At 37.3% G+C, this 22,563-nt stretch overlaps 1 protein-coding gene across 1 annotated transcript in view; it reads left to right on the top strand.

The window, feature by feature from the left end:
• The window catches only part of ADAMTS20 (ADAM metallopeptidase with thrombospondin type 1 motif 20), a 218,167-nt gene that overhangs the window by 180,900 nt on the left and 14,704 nt on the right, over positions 1 to 22,563 (top strand). The window contains exons 32-37 of the mRNA XM_004384567.1: positions 11,389 to 11,589; positions 12,297 to 12,426; positions 12,638 to 12,732; positions 12,820 to 12,914; positions 13,611 to 13,744; positions 19,137 to 19,228. Coding sequence (XP_004384624.1) covers positions 11,389 to 11,589; positions 12,297 to 12,426; positions 12,638 to 12,732; positions 12,820 to 12,914; positions 13,611 to 13,744; positions 19,137 to 19,228 — 747 coding nt within the window. The remainder of the gene's footprint in view (positions 1 to 11,388; positions 11,590 to 12,296; positions 12,427 to 12,637; positions 12,733 to 12,819; positions 12,915 to 13,610; positions 13,745 to 19,136; positions 19,229 to 22,563) is intronic.

Consider the following 22,563-nt stretch of genomic DNA (forward strand, 5'->3'; position numbering starts at 1 on the left):
AAGTGTGAGAGAAATAATTTTGTTCTTTCTTTTGACTATTGCCTTGGCTATTCTGAGCCCTGTGTATTTCCATATGAATTTTAGGATCAGCTTGTCAAATTCAGCGAGTATTTTATTAGGCATTACATTGAAATCTATAGATCAATATGAAGAGTATCACAATCTAAATAATATTAAATGTTCCAATTCATGAATGCAGATGTCTTTTCATTTATCTAGGCATTCTTTAATGTCTTTCAACAATGTGTTGTAGTTTTTGCTGCATGGGTTTTGTATTTATTTGTTAAATTCATTCCTAAGTATTTCATTTTTTTGATACTATAGAACTGATACTTTTTTATATAATGGAATTATTTTCTTCATTTCATTTTCTTTTTGTACATTGCTATTGTATAGAAATACTATTGATTTTGTATACTGAACTTGTTAGCTATCTTTGTGGATTCCTTAGGGTTTTCTATATACAAGATTATGTCATCTGCAAATATAGATTAACATCTGCCTTTGAATCTGGATATTTTTTATTTACTTTTCTTGATTAATTGTCCTGGCTAGAAACTCTTGAACAATGTTAAATACAAATGACAAAAACAGGCATCCTCATTTCATTTCTGCTCTTGGTGGGTAAGCTCTCAGTTTTCACAATGAAGTATCATGTTAGCTATGGAATTTTTGTAGATTCCCTTTATCAGGTTGAGAAAGATTTCTTTTGTCCCTCTTTTGTTTAGTGTTTATATCATGAAAGGGTGTTGAATTTTGTCAAAAGCTTTTTATGTGTCTACTGAGATGATCCTATGAGTCAGAATTGACTCAATGACAATGGTTTTTTTTATACTGAGGTGATCAGGAGCCCTGGTGGAACAAAGGCCTGCAGTTTGAATTCACCCAGTGAGAGATCTGCTCCTATAAAGAGTACTCAATGCTGCTGAGTCATTTCTGACTCACAGAGACCCTATAACACAGAGTAGAACTGCCCCATAGGGTTTCAAGGCTGTAAGTCTTTACAGAAGCAGACTGCCACATCTTTCTTCCGTAGAACGGCAGGTTGGTTTAAACTGCTGACCTTTCAGTTAGCAGCTGAGGGATTAACCACTTGTGCCACCAGGGTTCCTCCCATAAAGATTAAAAAAAAAAAACCCTCATTGATGAGACTTCTGGGCAACATGGTGCTATAGGCAGAAGCACCACACTGTCCCTCCACATCAAAGATCCAGAAAACTAGGCCAAACAGAGAAAACAGCAATCCTGAAACCTTAAGCATCAAAGGAAGAGATAAAGAACTCAGCCAAGCACCGAATGGAATACGAAAGTGACAGAGAAGAGAGAGCAAGGAGAGATACATGCAGAGGTCCCCTATCAGCTAACGCAGCACGGATCCACCATCCTGGACTCCTATCAGAGATTAGCAAACAGAGGGTACGAGAAAGCAGCTTCACAGAGCTTCCAGCAGGAGACAGAACAACTGGTAACCAGTGATATACACTTTCCCACCCGCCACCCTTCTTCACCCCCACTCAGCCTCCTCTGCCTCCTGCAGCCACAGTCTGTTGGCCAGGAATCACTGGCTTCACCCCAGAGCCCCTTGGATTCCACCTGCCCGTGCTGGTCGGTTCCCTAAGTACCATTTGTTGGATGTTGGTGTTGCTTTTTTCTGCTTCTTTAGATTTCTTCCTTGCCTCTTACCACCTACCCCTCCTTTTTCTCAAATACCTGGCTCCATGCACCATCTTTGCTTCTTCCTGAAAGGCTGAGAAATGCTGCTTGAATGTGAAACTGCTTCCTGGCCCGTGCTGCCACACTGGTGGGATCCTGGGCCTTTTTTTGTTTGTTTGTTTTGAATTGTTTGTTTGTTTTCTTTTTCTTTTCTCAAATTGGGAGCCAGTTCTAGCCAGGCAGTACTACGCGGCTTGGGACCTACCCTCTCAGTTTGTGCAGACACACAGAGGGATCCCTGAGGACATTTCTTTTTTCTTTTTTTTTTTGGGGGGGTGTTCTTGTTCTTTTTGTTTGTTTTGTTTTCTTTTCTCTCTTTTCCCCTTTTTGTCTTTCTTCATTACTCCGTTTCTCATCTCTCTACTTTCCTTCTGTTCCTGTCTCCTGAATACCTCTATCTCTGAGTGACACCTCTATCTCTTCCAGCCAGGCTGTATTTCATGGCCTGGGAGCAACTTCCCCAGACCTCGCAGCTGCACTGGTGGGATCCCTGGGAGCTTTTCTTTCTAATTTTTATTTATTCATTTTTTTCTTTTCTTTTCTTTTTTTTCTCCTTCTTCTCCTTTTTGTTTTTTCTCCATTTCATAGTCTCTCATCTCTCTACTCCAACGGCAAGCTCCCCTAGCACTCTTTTTTGTTTGTTTGTATGTTTTTGGCTCCCATTCCTCTCTCCTCGTTCTCCTCTCTCCCATACTCATCTTAGCTCCATACATCACAGTCTCTTCCCTCCATCCTGCCTACCTGCACCGTGCACTGAACATCACACCTCCAAGCAGCCCACATGTGGCCTACCAGAACCTGTCCTGCACTGAGTACCAGCCCACCCTGGTGGCCGTAGTAAGTGCCACAAACAACCCATCCCAGAAACTCCTCTTCAGTTAGACCTGCCCTACTCTACCATATCTGAGTAACTGACCATGCCAATTGGAGAAGGAGGCAAAAAGTATTGTGCCCACAGACGAACAAACTACAAAGAACACACAGACATGACCAAATAAAACAAAAAAGCAGGACAAAAAAACAAATTTACAATCAATAAATGAGGAAAATAACTACTGAATTCCTCGAAGACAGCAGGCAGTATGAAAACATTTACAAAAACAGGACAGGATGGTTCCAGTAGGCGTCCAAAATAAAACACCAAATGACTTTCCAGTAGAAGAAAAGGCACTAGAACTACCTGATAGGGAATTCAAATTTCTAATATTCAGAGCTATCCAAGAGTTGAAGCAAAAAACAGACAAAAATGAGGAAAAAATAGACAAATTCATGGAAAAGACAGACAAATTCATGGAAAATACAGACAAAAAAAATGTAAGAATTCAGGAAAATAATGCAGGAACAAAATGCCAAAATAAATTCACGACTAGAAATTATACAAAAACAACAATTAGAAATCCAAAAGATAAACAACAAGATTTCAGAAAAGGACAGTGTCATAGAAGGGCTGAGGAGTAGGTTTGAAATGGTGGAAGACAGGATCAGTGAAATTGAAGATAAACACTTAGCTACAACTCTGTTTGAGGAAAAATCAGACAAAAGAATGAAGAAAAATGAAGAGACGCTGAGAATTATGTGGAATACAATCAAAAGCAAAAATCTGTGAGTGATCGGAGTTCCAGAACAGGGGGAGAAAACAGAAAACACAGAGAGGATCATTGAAGAACTGCTGACAGAAAACTTCCCCAATATCATGAAAGATGAAAAGCTGACCATCCAAGAAGCTCAACGAACCCCATATAGGATAGACCCCAAAAGAAAATCACCAAGGCATATCATAATCACTTGCCAAAACCAAAGACAAGCAAAGAATCCTGAGAGCAGCTCTAGCAAAACAAAAAGTCACTTACAGAGGAGGAACAGTAAGACTAAGCTCAGATTATTCAGCAGAAACCATGCAGGCAAGAAGGCAATGGGATGATATATATAAAACCTTGAAAGAAAAAAATTGACAGCCAAGAATAATATATCCTGCAAAACTCTCATTCAAATATGATGGTGAAATTAGGACATTTCCAGATAAACAGAAATTAAGGGACTATGTAAAAACCGAACCAAACTTACAAGAATTATTAAAGGGAGTCCTTTGATCTGAGAACAAACAACATCAGCTCACAGGCTGAATCTAGGGCGCAGGATCATACCAGCCAGATACCAATCTAGGAAATGAACTCTCAAGGACTATTCAAAACCAAAAGAAATACAACAGGGAGTCAGAGCAGTTAATCTGTAAATGACAACAACATAAGAACAATAAAAGAGGGAATAAACGGTGTAGGTATAGAACCTTCTAATGGTGAAGAAGGCAAGGTGATACCAAGTAATAATAGACTGCCTCAAACTTAGAAAGATAAGGGTAAATTTCACAGTAACCACAAACAAAGTTAACAAACCTACTCATCAAAATGAACAGGAAAAACATAAAGTCTCAGTAAAAACAAAACCGACAAAAACAAAATAAGTGAAAAAAAAAAATCCACAAAAAAAAACAAATTCAGCACAGGAGAGTAAGAGGAACAAAGAAAACGTCGGCACCACAGAAAAAAGCACTACAAAATGAAGGCAATAACTCACAGCTATCAATAATTACACTGAATGTAAATGGCCTAAATGCACCCATAAAGAGACAGAGAGTGACAGAATGGATCAAAAACAGGATCCATCAATATGCCGTCTACAAGAGGCACACCTTAGAAACAAAGACATAAATTTATTAAAAGTCAAAGGTTGGAAAAAAAAAAATCAAGCGAACAACTACCAAAGAAGAGCAAGAGTGGCAATACTAATCTCAGATAAAATAAAAACAAAATCCACCGTAAAAGACAAAGAAGGACACTATATAATGATTACGGGGATGATCCGTCATGAAGACATAACCATAATAAACGTCTATGCACCCAATGACAGGGCTCCAAAATACATAAAACAAACTCTAACAACACTGAAAGAGAAACAGTTCCACAATAACGGTAGGAGACTTCAACACACCACTCTCGGTAAAAGACAGAACATCTAAAGGGAAACTCAACAAAGATACAGAAGATCTAAAGGGCACAATTAGCCAACTTGACCTCACAGACATATATAGAACATTCCACTCTGCAGCTGCAAAGTACACATTCTTTTCCAATGCACATGGAACGTTCTCCAAAATAGACCACATCTTAGGCTCCCAAGCCTAGAAAAGAAAAAGAAAACAAACAAAACAAAACAAACGAACGAGAAAAGCCCTAGGGTTCCCACTAGCGTGGCAGTGTGGGCCAGGAAGCAGTTTCACAGTCAAGCAGTGCTTCAGAGCCTTTAAAGAAGGAAAGATGACACATGGAGCCAGGTGTTTGAGAGAAAGGAGGGGGAGATGGTGATCGGTATGGAAGAGACCAAAAGAAGCAGAAAAAAGCAATACCAGCAACAAACAAATGGGACTCAGGGAGCCTGCCAGTGTGGATGGGTTGAATCCAAGCGGCACATGGCTGAAGCTAGTGCCTCCCTGCCAAGAGATTGTTGTCACAGGAAGCAGAAGAGGCTGAGTGGGGGTGAAGAAGGGTGGGGAGTGGGAAAGCATGTATCGCTTGTTACTGGTTGTTCTGTCTCCTGCTGGGATCTCTGTGAAGCTGCTTTCCTGTATTCCCTGTCCACTGATCTCCCATGTGGGCAGGGTGAATCCAAGCAGCAGGGACACTGCACTTCCCAGCTAGCCAAGCTACTGCAACCAGCTATGAAGTGGCAGAGATCAAGCAGGCAGGAGAAGGATAGGGGATGGGAAGGCACATATTGCTGGTTACTGGGTGCTCTGTCTCCTGCTGGGAGCTGTGTGAAGTTGCTTTCCCGTACTCCCTGTCTGCTGATCTCTGACAGGAGTCCAAGATGGTGAATCCGTGCTGCGTTAGCTGATAGGGGACCTCTGCATGTTATTTCTCCTCACTCTCTGTTCTCTGTCAGTTTCTTATTCAATTCAGTGCTTGGTTGAGTTCTTTATCTCTTCATTTGACTCTTAGGGTTCCAGGACTGACATTTGTCTCTGTTTTACTTAGTTTTTCAGGTCTTTGCTATAGCGCTATGTTGGCTCCACCTCCTCTAAATTCGGGAAGTTTTTTTGATTACTAATTCAATCTCTTTATTTCTCATTGGTCTATTTAAATTTTCTAGTTCTTCTTGAATCAGTTTTTTAAAAAATTTTATTATGTTTTAAGTGAAAGTTTGTAGCACAAATTAGTTTCTCATTCAAAAATTTATACACAAACTGTTTTGTGACATTGATTATAGTTCCTGCAATGTGTCAGCACACTTCCCTTTTCCTTTACACCCTGGATTCCCCGTGTCCATTTGTCCAGTTTTCCTGTGCCTTCCTGCTTTCTCATCTTTGCTTTTGGGCAGATGTTGCCCATTTGGTCTCGTATACTTGATTGAACTAAGAAGCAGCTTCCTCATGTGTGTTATTGTTTGTCTTATGTTGTTGTTGTTGTTAGGTGCCGTCGAGTTGATTCTGACTCATAGTTGACCCTATGCACAACGGAACAAAACACCGCCCAGTCTCGCGCCATCCTCACAATCCTTGTTATGTTTGAGCCCATTGTTGCAGCCACTGGGTCAATCTATCTCGTTGAGGGTCGTCCTCTTTTTTGCTGACCCTCTATTTTACCAAGCATAACAGGAAATGGTCCCTCCTTATAACATGTCCAAAGTATGTAAGATGTAGTCTCACCATCCTTGCTTCTAAGGAGCATTCTGGTTGTACTTCTTCCAAGACAGATTTGTTCGTTCTTTTGGCAGTCCATGGTATATTCAATATTCTTCGCCAGCACCACAATTCAAAGGCATCAATTCTTCTTCTGTCTTCCTTATTTTTTGTCCAGCTGTCACATGCATATGAGGCAATTGAAAACACCACGGCTTGGGTCAGGCACACCTTAGTCTTCAAGGTGACATCTCTGCTTTTCAACACTTTAAAGAGGTGTTTTGCAGCATATTTACACAATGCAATGCGTCTTTTTATTTCTTGACTGCTGCTCCCATGGGTGTTGATTGTGGATCCAAGTAAAATGCAATTCTTGATAACTTCAGTCTTTTCTCCGTTTATCTTGGTGAAGGTTGTTTGTCCAGTTGTGAGGATTTTTCTTTATGCTGAGGTGTAATGCATACTGAAGGCTGTGATCTTTGACTGTCATCAGTAACTGCTTCAAGTCCTATTCACTTTCAGCAAACAAAGTTGTGTCATCTGCATAACACAGGTTGTTAATGAGTCTTCCTCCAATCCTTAATTGTTTGTCTTATAGGCCTCTCTAATCTTTGGTTGAAAGGTGGACTTTGGGAGTGACTAGTTCTGAGTTAACAGGGTATCTGGGGGCCACAGTCTTAGGGGTTCCTCAAGTCTCTGTCAGAGCAGTAAGCCTGATCTTTTTTGGTGAATTTGAATTTTGCTCTACATTTTTCTTCTGCTCTGTCTAGGAGCCTCTTTTGTGATCCCTGTCAAAGCAGTCGATGGTGGCAGCTGGGCACTATCTAGTTCTTCTGGGCTCAGGCTGGTGGAGGCTGTGGTTTAGGTGGTCCATTAGTCCTTTGGACTAATATTTTCCTTGTGTCTTTTGTTTTCTTCATTCTTCTTTGCTCCAGACAGAATGGGGCCAATAGATGTATCTTAGATGGCCTTTTGCAAGCTTTTAAGACCCTAGATGCTACTCATCAAAGTAGGATGTAAACATTTTCTTTATGAACTATGTTATACCAATTGACCTAGATGTCCCCTGAGACTGTGGTCCCTAGCCCTCATCTCAAGTAACTTGGTCCCTCAAGATGTTTGAATGTGTCTAGGAAGCTTCTATGACTTTGCCTTGGTCAAGTTGTGCTAACTTCCCCTGTATTATGTGTTGTCTTTCCCTTCACCAATGTTAACACTTGTCTACTATCTAGTTAGTGATTTCTCCTCCCCATCCTACCCCTCCATTGTAACCATCAAAGATTTTTTTTGTGCGGTGTGTAAACCTTTTCTTGGATTTTTACAATAGTAGTCTTTTACAATATTTGTCCTTTTGTGATTGACTGATTTCACTCAGCATAATGCCTTCCAGATTCATCCATGTTGTGAGACATTTCGCAGATTCATCATTGTTCTTTATCGTGGTGTAGTATTCCATTGTGTATATGTAGTATAGTTTTTTATCCATTCATCTGTTGATGGGCACTTAGTTTGTTTCCATTTTTTGCTATTGTGGATAATGCTGCAACGAACACGGGTATGCATATGTCTCTTCATGTGATGGCTCTTATTTCCCTAGGATATATTCCTAAGGGTGGTATTTCTATGTCTAATTTTTGAAGGAGGTGCCATGTCGTTTTCCATAGTGGTTGTATCATTTTACATTCCTAGTAGCAGTGTATAAGAGTTCCAATTTCCCTGCAACACCTCCAACATTTGTTATTTTCTGTTTTTTTTTTTTTTTGATTAGTGCCATTAATGTTGGGGTGAGATGTTACCTTGTTGTAGTTTTAATTTGCATTTCTCTAATGGCTAATGATTGCGAGCATTTCCTTATGTGTCTGTTACCTACATGAATGTCTTCTTTGGTGAAGTGTTTGTTCATATCCTTTGCCCATTTTTTAATTGGATTATATAACTTTTTCTTGTCGTTGTATTCTGTAGATGTTAGAGATTAGACCCTTGTCAAATATGTCATAGCCCCAAATTTTTTCCCTTTTTGTAGGTTCCCTTTTTAGTCTTTTGGTGAAGTCTTTTGATGAGCAGAAGTGTTTAATGTTTAGGAGCACCCAGTTATCTGGTTTTGAGTCAGTTTTGGTAATTTGTGTCTTTCTAGAAATTTGTCCATTTCATATAGGTTATCTAAATTGTTGGAATACAATTGTTCATAATATTCCCTTATAATCTTCTATTCTTGTAAGGTTGGCAATGAGGTCTCCACTTTCATTCCTGATTCGGTAATTTAAGTTTTCTCTCTCTTTAATCAGCCTACATAAAGGTTTGTCAATTTTTTTTTAACCTTCTCAAAACCAACTTTTATTTAGTTTATTTTGTCTGTTTTGTATTCTCTATTTCATTTATTTCTGCTTTAAGCTTAATAATTTCTTTTCTTCTGCTCAGTTTGGGTTTAGTTTACTCTACTTTTTATAATTTCTTAAGGTGGAAGGTTAGGTTACTGATTGGTTCTTCTTTTTTAATATAGGCATCTACAGCTATAATTTTTCAGCTAAACATGCTTTTGCTGCTTTGCATGAATTTGTCTATATTTTATGTTCATTTTCATTCATCCCAAAGTATTTTATCATATCATTTGTGATACGTTCTTTGACCCATTGATTATTTAGTAGCATGCTGTTTAATTTCTACATGTTTGTGAATTTCTAAAATTTTCTTTTGTCATTGATTTCTACTTTTATTCCTTTGTGGTTGGAAAGTAGACTTTGTCTGATTTCCATACCTTTAAATTTATTGAAATGTGTTCAGTAGCATAACATATGGCCTATCCTGGAAAATGTTGTTGCTATTTGTTTGCTATTTTCTTAAATACTTCTACAAAGCCTGTATTGTTTGTCATATGTGGTCATCAAAGCCTCTGCTCAGTTAGCTTAGTGATCAGCTAATGATTGAAGAGTGATTTCTTTTTGTACAGAACTTAAGATCAGGTAGAAGTGAGAATATAGGTGTTTCTCAGATATTTCCTGAGCATGCATACAGCTCTGGGAATGCCCACATCCCTTTGCACGTACATGGCCTTCTAGATACCCAAGAATATATCAAAGTTTTTCAAAGCTCCTATTGACATCTCATTCCTCAGCTTTTCCTTTTAAGGTTTTTGGCTAGCCTGTTGTTTGCCCCACCAGTTACCCATTACCTCAGACAACCGCCAAATTAAACAATTGCCTGTAGTTGTGTTTGAAAAATACCCTTGGGAAAAAGCTTTTTTTGCACTGAGTGAGCTCAATATCAGGTCCAATAAAGACAACCTTGAAAATGGGATCTTCCAGAAAACCACCAGATAGGTCAAATAATGACAGTATCTGGGAACTAGGCTTTGAAGCAATTTTAACCCTGTTCAGCCCCCGTCAGTGGATAGCATGCTGCTGGTTTTCACTGATTGCATGCTATTGGATTTCAAGCAGAGCTGGAGGGGAGAATGGGAAGTGGACAAGTTAAAATGCCACAAAGCTCACTGTTCTTGTGGAAATTTAGCTGTGTTTCTTGAATAAATGCTTCCTGGATCACTGCAAGCCTTTGGTTAATTCTCAGGGTCTAAAAAAGTTGATTTTAATATTTTTTGCCAATTTTTAAAATTTATTTTGTGGAGGAGAGTATTTTTAGAGATCCTAACTCTGCTATTTGCACTGACATCATCCTTATGGAGTCAGTTCTAATTGACTGATTTTTCTCTTCATGATAGATAGTATTTTCCAGCTTCTTTGCATGCCATGTAATTTTTTATTGCATGCCAGACATTATGAATTTTACCTTTTTGTATTCCTACACACATGTTTTGAGCTTTTCTGAGATGCAATTATATTATTGGGAAGCAGTTTGGTCCTTTCTTGTCTAACTTTTAAGATTTTTTAGTGAGACCAGTTCATTGTTTAGTCTAGAGTTAATTATTCCCCTATATTGTGGCAAGACTCTTCTGAGTACTCTACCCATTGCCCTGTGTATATAAGGTTTTCCAGTCTAGCAGGAAGAAACAGGCACTATACTTGGCCCTGTGTGAGTCTTGACACAGTAACTTCTAACCCTTGTGGTTGCTTTTCTCCCTGACCTTGAATGATAGCCTCACATGCATGCACTGGTCAGGATTTTAATGAATACTAAAAGGGGACTGAGGAGTCTTGGAAATTCTCTAGGGTTCTCTTTCTGCAGCAATCTCCTGTTTGGTACGCTGTCCTGAAAACTCTAGGTTCCTTAGTCTTCTGAGAGTCTCTTTAGCTTGGGGTATCCACTGGGCTCCCCTGGGTTCCTTTCCTTGTGCCATGACTTGGAGACTCTCTATCAAGGCAGTAAGCTGGAGCAACTATGGCCTCACTTTGTTTGCTTCCAGTCTCTCAGAGATCACTATCCTTTGTTGCCTAATGTCCAGTGTCTTAAAAGCCATTATTTTACTTATTTTGTCCAGTTGTTTTGGTTGTTTCAGGTGGGAAGTTAAAATCCATTTCTTGTTACTCCATTTTTGATGGAAACAGAGGACTATTGTCCATTTTTTTTGCTGGAATTTAATTTATATATAAATCACTTACCTATTTTACTCAGATAATGTTAGATGTCCTATTATATGTAGTAGAATAAATGTACGCTAAATTACACATAGTTGCTAGACTACAGTTAAGGCTAATAAATGTTCTGTATTTCTAAAAAATAATCCCTAATATGCTTCATTTTTCCCAGGTTGTGCCTATTGAGAGATAAAGTTTCATTCAATCAAGATATTGTTGGTAGTGTAATGGGAAAAAGCAAAGGCACTACAGATAGAGAATCTGGGCTGAATTTGGGTCCTTCCATTTATTGTTAACAACTCTGGGAAAGTTGCCTAATGTCTCTGAACCCTTGTTTTCATCTGTAAAATGAGGCTAATAAAAATGGGATTATTCTGGGGTTGGCATTACATATATTAAGCACCTGGTACATATTAGACCAGATCACTAAATTTAAAGGCATGTTCTTCTCTTGTAATTTTATATTTTTAGTGTGCAGATAACTGTGGATTCAGTTACCAACAAAGGATTACATATTGCATTGGGATCCGGTCTACTGAGAAAAATAAACTCCATCAGCTTCAGCCTATAGACTATCGAGAGTGCCCTGTGCTGCTTTCCCCTCAGGTTTACAAATGCAATTTTAGGAGCTGTTTACATGTGGCCACTTGGAGAGTTGGAAAATGGAGCAAGGTCAGTGTATAAGAATGAATTTAAAACCTCATTGAGACGTTCTAAGTGTGGGATACCTGGTCATCTGTGTGTCTAACTAGATCCTCAGAGTTGTCTCATACCCTTATTGTCTAAAAACCACCTTCTCAGTTGTTTGTATATCTTATCTTCCTTCGTATGCTTGCTATATCCTGCCTGTAAGCAGAGGCCACAACTAATACTTCTTTCTATTCCTCAGAGAGTCTTACACAGTGGCTTGTACTTTGAATAGGTGTTAAGAAATATTTATTGGCTAAGTGAATAAGTGAAGCTAATATATGAGTAATAAAAGTTATTTGGATTATATTTCATTCCCAGTTTACTTGATGGAAAGCAAATAAATATTGGCCTGCAATATTACCATATAAATTAATAAGAACAAACTCTCAGTAGTCTTAATAACCATCATTAATTAAGTTTATTAAGTATTTACAATGTATGGTTGATATAACTGCACAAAATAAATAAAAGGAAGCCAATAACTGAGAAACAATAGAATTAGGCTTATGCCAAAGGATTTCCCCCACCTGTGACTGTCCAGCCTCCAGGATATTTTAGCATCTACATTAGTTCTGTCCACTATTAACCGTCATTTTGTTCCAAAAGGGCCTAGTCTGAGAGGAAGAAGCATAGGTTTACTCGCCTTTGTATCCTGGATCTAGTTTACCTTCACTTTATTCTGCTCACAGTGCTCAGTGACTTGCGGAGTTGGGATAATGGAGAGAAGAGTGGAATGCATGGCTGAAAATGGTTGGTCCAGTGACTTATGTTTAAAGCGTTTAAAACCAGATGCTCAAAAGAAATGTTATGTCAATGACTGTAAGTAATAGATTTAAAAAATCTACTACCTACGTGTTCCTAAGGCATTTTAATTTTAATTTAAAAAGTGCATATTTGTAGTAGTCACATACTCTGCGAAGTAAAGTATATAGATTTTCAGAAGGTAGCAATATTTTTATGATAGAGTCAAGTTCATTCTGTGTTTTTAGTTTGTTTGGTGCTGATAAGTTGTATTCATTTGTCCTTGAAGGTAAAACATTTACCAGCTGCAAAGAAATCCAAGTGAAAAACAACATTAAGAAGGATGGTGAATATTACCTTAACATTAAGGGAAGAACAATAAAGGTATTTTGAAAACAGTTCCTACCTGATTTTAACATTGACCACTGACTTTTGAAGAAGCTGTTCTAGGTGTTTGCATTTTTCTTTTAGATTCATTGTGCAGGCATGCAGTTGGAGAATCCCGAGGAATATATATCATTGGTCAAAGGTGAAGAAGACAACTTTTCTGAAGTATATGGCTTTAGGTACAAGCTGTGTTTTGGACTATCTGCATTTTTACAGGGTCCCTGGGTGATGCAAATGGTTTGCACTGGGCTACTACCCTAAAGGTTGGTGGTTCAAACTTACCTAATGCGCACCATGGAAGAAAGGCCTGGAAATTTGCTTCTGTAAAGATGACAGCCAAGAAAAGCCTATGAAGCAGTTTTACTCTGTAGCTCATGGGATCACCATGAGTTGAAATCCACTCAACGGCAATGAGTTTTTGAGTTTTGGTGCATTTTTATGGTCCTTAAAGCGAATTAGAAGTTACAGCCTTTGGAGTAATAATTGAATAGCTCAAATGGGGGACAAGTAATTCAGAAACAGGTAAAAATATTAGGACCTAAACCAGACGTTTTTCATACATAATAAAGATTTAAGTGTTAACATGTGCTCACAGAGTGATTGTGTGTATTTTCAGAAATTAATTCCAGTGGCAATAGCTAGAAGGATTATAGCTGAATTATTTTTCCACAAACTATTCTTGAATTTCAGATTGAGAGTTTTATATGTCAATCTTGAGTGATTTTTAGCCCTTTCTCGTTTATTACTTATTGACATTAAGTATTAACGAGCAGAAGTGTGTCTTTTACCTCCCCACTTCCAAAATTTACTATTTATCTTCATTATGGTCTAGTAACCATGTCAAAAAATATAAAAATATTCTGATATTAATACAGACTACAAAATCCATATGAATGCCCTTTCAATGGGAGTAGGAGGCAAGACTGTGAATGTAAAAATGACTATCTGGCCGCTGGATACACTGTCTTCAGCAAAATAAGGATTGACCTCACTTCTATGCAAATTAAAAGTAAGTGCATAATTTCTGTTTGTGAAATGAAAAGTCTCCATTTGTTATGAAAGCCTAACAATATATCAGTATATGTGATAGTATATATAGAAGGACCTAACATTGTGCAATAATTAAAAATATATTTTTAAGTCATTAGCTATGTATCTCCTATGCAGTGACATGGATCATGGGGACCCTTAATATAATTTAATGGTAACAACATGGGTAAGACCCTACTCTTCTAAGACAAAACACTCTACCTTAAAAATCCCAACTACATTAATGATAAGGAAATTAGCATACCCACATACTTGTGTAATTTAGGGAATTTAAAGTAATAATTAACATTAATTTCAAATTACAATATACTAAGTATTTTAATATAAATTTGAAACTCCCTATATACATAATCAACTCCCTTACCTTTCTTCTCCTTCCTAAACTTGTCTTGCAAAAACTCGACATTGGTTAAATTAAATCTTTCACGCACTCTTCTCCTGCAGCATGGACCAGAACGTGGCAAATAATACACAGCCATACTGACTGGTGTAAATTTAAATGCATGACTACTAAATATTTACGTGGGCCCTTAATGCTGCTGAGTAACACTATTCCACTTCTCTAGTTCCTTCCCACTCACCTAAATATCTAACTCATACCTTCTCCTCTAGCCTCAGATTTCTAAAATTTCTAACACTTCCACTCTAATAACTCATTGCTGATGATCTTATTTCCAATTTCACTGATAAAATAAAAAAAAAAATCAGAAGAGAATTTCCACAAGCTTCCACGACCGCATTTACCCACCTACCTAAATCTTTACTCATATACTTTGCTTTTCTTCTATTACTGTGGCTGTGGATGAACTGTCCACACTTCCACGTAAGGCAAACCTCTTCTTCCACTTGTGCTCTAGACTCATTGCCTTTACCTCACTCAAGAACATAATTTCAGCAAATTCTTCTTTCTCTTTTACATCATCAGTTTTTCTTCTCTGATGAATCATTTACATCCTGCCTAAAGAAACATGCTCTTATTTCTTTTATCTTAATTAAAAAGAAATCCTCTTGAGCCGCTTGCCTCCAGCCACTGTTCAATTTCTGTTTTCCTTCACAATAAAATTTCTTAAATTATTTATTACTCCGACTCTCTGATTTCTTTTCTCCTATGCTTAACTGAACTCACTTTAATCTGTCTCTCATTTATATCACTCAGAAGAAACAGTCCTTATCAAAATCATCAATAACCTCCATTTTCCTAAATGCAATGATAAATTCTTGGTTTTCATCTTACTTGTCCCATCAGAAGTATTTGGTGTACAGGACACCACACTCTTCTGTTTTTGTGTCTGTAATGGCTACTCTTTCTCCTGTCTTTCTCAGCTTTGCTTGTTCCTCTTCATCTTCCACAACACTAAAGGTTGAAGCGTTTCATGACTTGTAGTCATTTCATTGGAGATTTGATTTAATTTATAGGCTTCAAATACCATATATTAATGACAGTTCCAAATTTATACCTCCATCTTGGACTACCCTGAGCTCCAAAATCCAACTGCCTACTCAGCATATTCATGTGGATGTCTAATGTTCTTGTTGTTGTGGTGTGCCATTGAGTTGATTCCCAATCATAGTGACCCTACAGGCATTTCGAGCTCAATGTATCCAAAACTGAACTTTCAATATTTCCTGCCAAACTTGTTTCTTCTATATCAAATTTTCATCATTCTGGTAAATAACAACTCAATTCCTTCCAGTTACTCTGGCTAAAACTTAGCATCATCCTAATTCCTCCCTTTTTTATCACGTGCACATGAATCCATCATCAAATCTTATCAAGTTAATCTTCAAAATACATACTGAATCTCAATTTCCCACTACCTCATTTGTTACCACGTTGATTAAAGTCCACATCATTTTTCACTTGGATTATTATACCTACTAATGATATTCCTGCTTTAATATGGTACCATTCTTGCCTCTCCCAACCTAGAGTCTCTTCTCAACAGAGAAGCTAAAGCGACCCTGTAAAACATAAGCCATGCCATGTCTTCTGAGCCCTCCTCTCCTAAAAACTGTCCAATTGTTTATCTTTCAGAGAATTCTAGAGTCTTTTCAACCGTCAGCAAAGCTTAACATCATCTTCCTACCCCCATTATATCTCTGTCCTCATCTACCTACCTGTCCTTCTCTTGCACACTCTGCCCCAAACACAATGGGCTTTTTGTTGTTCCTTGAACACACCAAGCGTGTCCCATCCTTAAGGTCTTTGAACTTAACTCTTCCATCTGTCTGCCACTCTTTTCCCACAATTATTTCTATGGTTTACCCATTCATTCCCTTTGGGTCTGTGCTCAAATTCACCTTCTTAATGAGGACATCCTCGACCGCTCTCCACCCTTAAGCTCTCCTTCTTCCGATCTTCTTCCTTGCTTTATTTTCCCCCATAGAAATCATCACTTCTAATATACTACAGTATTTACTATATTACTTGTGTCTCTCTGGTAGAACTCAGTTTCCATCAGCCCCGGTTGCATGCACTATTGTGTTCCCAGTACATGTAATAATGCCCAGTACATTATCAATTTAAATAAATATTTGTTGAATAAAAGTCTTCATTTTCTTTAAGAAGCTTTTACAAACAACTCTCTGGAGAACAATCGAGAAGACAAATCAGAGATAACCAAACAATGGGGAAAATGAGGTTTAAAAAAAACTTTTTTTTGCTGTTGTTGAAAATGTACACAGCAAAGCATACACCAATTCAACAGATTCTACGTGTACAATTCAGTGGCATTGATTACATTCTTCAAGCTGTGCAACCATTGTCAGCTTCCTTTTCTGAATTATTCCTCCACCATTAACATGAACTCATTGTCCCCTAAGTTTCTTCTCTAAACTTTGGAGTCACTGTTGTCAATTTGATCCCATACAGATAAGCAGACATTCTTTACTAACTAAGCTAAACTATTGTTTAAAAAAGACTTCAGGAGATATTTATGGTTTAAGGTTTAAAGATTATCTCAGGACAATAGTTTCAGTGGTTCATCCAGCCTCGATGGCTCCAAAAAGTCTGGATTCCATGAGAATTTGAAATTCTATTTGGCAGGGAAAATGAATTTTGGAAAGAGGGAGCAGCAAGAACAAAATAATGAAAGAGTGAAACATTTTAGTACCATCAGAAGATAAAAATTAATTCAGTTTGGTCTAAATATAATATAAATGGAGTTTGAGGATGGTATCTGGAGAAGGACATCATGCTAGGTAAAGTAGAAGGTCTCAAAAAAGAGGAAGACCCTTAACGAGATGGATTGATACAATGGCTGCAACAGTGGGTTCAAACATAGCAATGATTGTGAGGATGGCACTAAGACCAGGCAACATTTCATTCTGTTATACATAAATTGAACCAACTCAACGGCACCTCACAACAACAACAACATCTTGTGAGAGAAGTTCCCGGGAATCATATCATGAAGGGAAATGTATGCTAAACTAAGAAATTGAATTTTATCTTGTGAGTTATTGGAGCCATTGGGTAAAAGTATAAGCTGAAGAGAGAAAAGATTTGGTTGAAGGGAGAATAAATTGTATCCATGAAGCTGATTGGAAGTTAATGTAATAATTCAGGTAGAAAGTTATGAGGGCCTGAATTAAGGACATGGTCATGATAGAGAGACAGATAGATTTGAAAATTTTGAAGCGGTAGATGCTATAGGATTTGCTGACTGATGAGATGTTGAATATTTAAAAATATTTCCAAAGTAACCAGGTGGATTGTGATATTGTTCGATGAGATAAAAAATACAGCATGGAAACAAGTTTGGAGAAAATGATAATACATTTAGCTTTGGAATGCTAAATTAGAGGAATCTGTGGGTCATTCAGGTAATTATGTCCAGTAGGAGTTTGATATATGTTCTGGAACTCATCAGAATCAGCTGGACTGGATATATACTTGAGAGTCATGATTTTGTAATTGGTTCTTGGAACTAAGGGTATTGGCTGGTACGTGCTTTTGGAAGAGATAGTCACAAAGGATGATTTGAAATTTATGCGTCTGCTCTGACCCAGACCAACACTTAAAGTGTCATCCATAAGCAGTGGGAGTTATGGATAAATGTTTAACAACCAGCTCTCCAGGAAAAAAAAAAAAAGAAGTCAGGTTTGTAGTGTTTTCCAATTTCCATGGTGCACATATTCCTACCATAGATGGTTTCAAGCTACCAGCATGGCCTCATTGTACACGGAATTGGGAAGAGTTTCACACAATTGACTCTTAGAAGCCAATACAAGATGGCTCCAGCACCCCACTGAAGGCTTCTTGCTTTTGGAAACTGCCCTTGGATATATGATAGATCTCTCCCAAAATGTTGCATGTGGAGATTGCCTCCAGAGGACTGGCATCATCACGGGGAATGCAGTAATCTTTCAATCTTCTTGGAAACTAAAGCAATTTGAAACAATGGCACTTCATTGGGATATTATTTAAGTGATTGAAGCATGAAGAAGTTATTGGATCTGTTGATTTTTAGGGGTCCTTCCAGCCTATTTTTGATTCAACGATTCTATTTTTAATCCTTTACATTTATTCTCCAGCACAATAGCCAATCAGTAAATTTTGCTAATACTGTTCCTATAGGGTCACTGTGAGTTGGAATCAACTCAATAGCAATGGGGGTTACAAAAGTAAAATTGAAAAGAATAATAGTATGACAATAATAATAATATGAGAGACAAAAGAAATTAAAATGCTTTTTAACTCTGTGTTTTTGAATATCCTAAACGGATTGATATATATGCTGTATAGGGTCACTATGAGTCAGAATCGTCTTGATGGCAACGAGTTTTTTGTTTTGGAGCCTTGGTGGCACTGTGGTTAAGAACTTGGCTGCTAATCAAAAGGCTGGCGGTTCGAATCCACCAGTCTCTCCTTGGAAACCCTATGGGGCAGTTCTACTCTGTCCTATAGGGTCACTATGAGTCAGAATTGACTCCATGGCAGTGGGTTTGTTTTTTTTTTTTTTTTTTTTTGGTACTCGCATATTACTTTCTTGTAATTTTTGAATCTTTAAATAATCTTTTTTCTTCAGTGGTTTTGCTTCCGACACCACTGCATCTATTTTTCTTTCATACAAAATATAATAAAATAATTATTTTGTTTTTAAATCTTCTGAACTAATTACAGATGTACCTGTCATTTCTTATGGACAGTTATGAGATGAATGTTTTTATACTAAAGAAAATTTATATATTGACAGCCTATGCTAAATACTGTAATTGTGAGACAATTTTTATTTTAAAAAATTGAATTAAAAATAAATATATTTAAGAAAAGTATGAAAACTGCAAGTCTTTCAGTGAAAATTGAAATACAGTCCTGATGCTAAAGAGTTTTAATTATTGTTTTCTAGCTACAGACCTTCTTTTTTCCCAGACAATATTTGGAAAAGCAGTTCCATTTGCCACAGCTGGAGATTGCTATAGTGCTGCCAGATGTCCACAGGTATTTGTTTGATTTTTCCCTCACTATGAAAAATAATTGATACTGTTTCTTTTCATTCATTTTCTTGGGCAGAACACTGCAAAAAAAAAAAAAAGTAAATAGAAAACGGAAAACTGTCTATATGCACTTTAATTTGAAGGTTATAGTTAAACTTTGGAGAAAATGCATCTTTGCCAAGTTTGCACTTGTTTGAGGGGTATACACAAAGAATTTTAATTTGTTCAGGCCCTGTTTCTCCTCCCATGATGCATTATCATTTTAATCTTTCCACCTAGTCCATGGAAATGAATAGATATGCATTACCAGGTAAAGCAATGGATCACAAGCATGACTGTCATACACTGCTGCTAATGTGAATTATATTGGCTGTCTGAGCCTGTAACATTCCAAGGTTATTTTCTAGCACTTGTGAAATAGTACATTTCCATTTCTTTATTCTTGTTTATGTTTTTTATTTTCAGAGTTCACTTGTCACACTCTTAAATATCATCTCCATGGTTGCCAGTAGAGTATGCTTCCTAGAAGAAAATTTGTCTCATTTTTGACAAGGGATTTTACAAAGTCCATAAGAACAACATGTTTCTGATAAGATGGAAAAATGTAAGCTAGATGAATATAGCATACTTAGATAGATTTATAGCTCACTGAAAAGTCATGCCCAAGAGATACTTAATAACATGGATAACAATTTGAAGAGGTGTAGCTAATGGTTTGCCACAAATCGCTCTTTTTGGAATTTCCTATTCACAGTTTTCATCATATGACATAGAAGGTATGTTTATTGTAGGTATAGAGGATATTTACTATATTAGAGAAGGATAATTAAAAGAGATTTTCAAGAGACACTAGAACTATAGGCTAAAACCAGTAAGGAAAAAAAAAAAAACCTAACAAGAATAATAATGTTGTTAGTTGTTGGTAGGTACTGTTGAGTCAGTTCCATCTCTAGTGGCCCAATATACAACAGAATGAAACACTGCCCAGTCCTGCACCATGCTCACAACCGTTGCTGTGTAGTATAGAGTACATAGTACAGAATAAGCATAGAGCTCTTAATTTAGGCCCAGAATCTCAGATAGAATCTTGCAATGTCATATGAAAAAGACCTGGATGTTTTAGTCAACTGCCATGAGTTCAATATGAGTCATGCACAGCATGGAGTGATTTCTAAATAACCTAATATAATCATAAGGTACATTTACAAAAAGACAGTGTTGAAATCAGGAGATTCATTTGTACTTGACACTGGACTATTATACTTATTTTTGAATTTTTATCTTTAAAAGATAAATTTTTATCTATCTAGGAGTAGGAGAAGGCAACCAGGGAGAAAAGAAGTTTTGAAATCATGTCATGTAAAGGAAATAAAGAAGGAAACCAGGATAAGAGTAATAGGTTATGAAAACTGTTTTAAATATTTAAAGGACTGTCATGAAAGAGGAGTGAGATCATTCTGTGTTACTGTAAAAAACCCATTGCCATCGAGTCAATTGTGACTCATGGTGACCTACAGGACATAGTAGAACTGTTCCATAGGGTTTCCAAGGCTGTAATCTTTAAGGAAGCAGCCACGTCTTTCTCCCGTGGAGCAGCTTGTGGGTTCGAACAACCAACCTTTCAGTTTGCAGCTAAGCGCTTAACCACTGCACCACCAGGGTTCTTGTGTTACTGTAGGAGGCCTTAATAGGGTGACAGGGTCCATGTAGCTCCTCAAGTTGCCATTCCAGAAGTGCTTCCTTTCTTGCCTATACTTTTAAAGGCAGGTAACTTTGCAGAGGAAGTGCATATTCTGAAACTTTGAGGCTGGTTAGCTCTATCCACATCCATCTTTCTACTTCCCAATTCCATACTTCACTCATACTCGAGATCAATAACTACCTCTCAGGTGGAGAGTCTCTGACGGATTATCTTCCATTCAGTTCCATTCCCAGGACTGTCCTTTCCTGGCTGAACTCTCCCTTCTGAAGTCTTGCACTAAGTATCTGTTTTCTTAAGCTATAAACTGGGATTGTCCAGTTTACTGCTACATAATTTGCTCAAGATATTGTAAGAAAAAAAAAATTGGGTTACACAGAAATTGGAGAAAGGAAGTTAGGTAGAAATGGAAATAACTATCGCATCATTTAAAAACCCGACTATGCTAACATCTCTGATTCTGATTTCAAGCTTATCAAGAAATATTCTATTTATGATAGTTAGCATTTTGTTAAGATATTTCCTATGATGGGAAGGTCTTTGAGAAAATCAGAGTCAGGGCCAGCAATAAAATGCTACTCTCTGCCTGTGAGGGTGAGATGCTTTCCTCATGTGGTTCTCTAGGCATTTCTGGAATGCAGAGCTCTATTTCCAAAATTAGATGTTATCTGGCATAGGTATATCCTGCCAAAAGGAGCTATACCCATCTATGTACAATCTGTATTCGTCTGCCAGAGTTTACTATTACCAGAAATACAAACTGCTCAAGTATCTGTGGAGATGCTCTGTCAAATATATAAACCAGATTCTGTGTCAAGTTATACAACATTTGCATGAATAGTCTCCAGATGTTTGATGTCACAGAAAGAACATACTCTATTGTTTGGGATTCATCAAAACCACATCCTCTGTGTTTGCATATGACAAGGCACCCTGGGACATAAATGCTAAAAAGAGAATGGACACATATGGTGCTCCTTAGGGAAAATAAACTTTGCCACATTGTAATATAAGATGAAGTTAAGGAGTGTAATATGACTTTAGAATACATATGTCAAAAGTGAAGTAAAGGAAAATGCTTTGTACTTTTCACAGATGCACAAAAATTAAAAACAAACAATGTGAATCTCTTTCACTGGTTTGTAATTAATATTTGATTATGTGACAGTAAGAGAAATAATCACATTCAGCTGATGCCAGTGGTTCATGGTCAGAGTCCATTCTGAGTGTTCACAGCAAGTTGTTAAATATTTTGAATCTGTATTTTTTATTATCAGGGTGTAGTGTTATATCTCTATCTTTGTATCTGTCTATCTAGCTGTCTATCTATCATCATCATCTATCAGATACACCCTTTTGATTATATTGTCTAGATTTTCTTTTTCCTTAATTGTTTTTGTCAATTTTTTCTTATTAAATAACATACACTAAATATGCTTCTGTTGATGTACAGTTCTATGAATTTTAACATAGGTATAGATTCATGTTACTAACACCACAATCAGAATACAGAACAGTTACATCACCCCAAGAAAAAACTTCCTCACACTCTCTCTTTGTAATCAATTCCCACCTCTCACTTAATTCTGGCAAACTCTGTTGCTGTAGTTTTGCTTTTTCTAGGATGCCATATAAATGGA

The sequence above is a fragment of the Trichechus manatus genome, unplaced genomic scaffold (assembly GCF_000243295.1).
Source record: "Trichechus manatus latirostris isolate Lorelei unplaced genomic scaffold, TriManLat1.0 scaffold00123, whole genome shotgun sequence".
Lineage (NCBI taxonomy): Eukaryota > Metazoa > Chordata > Mammalia > Sirenia > Trichechidae > Trichechus > Trichechus manatus.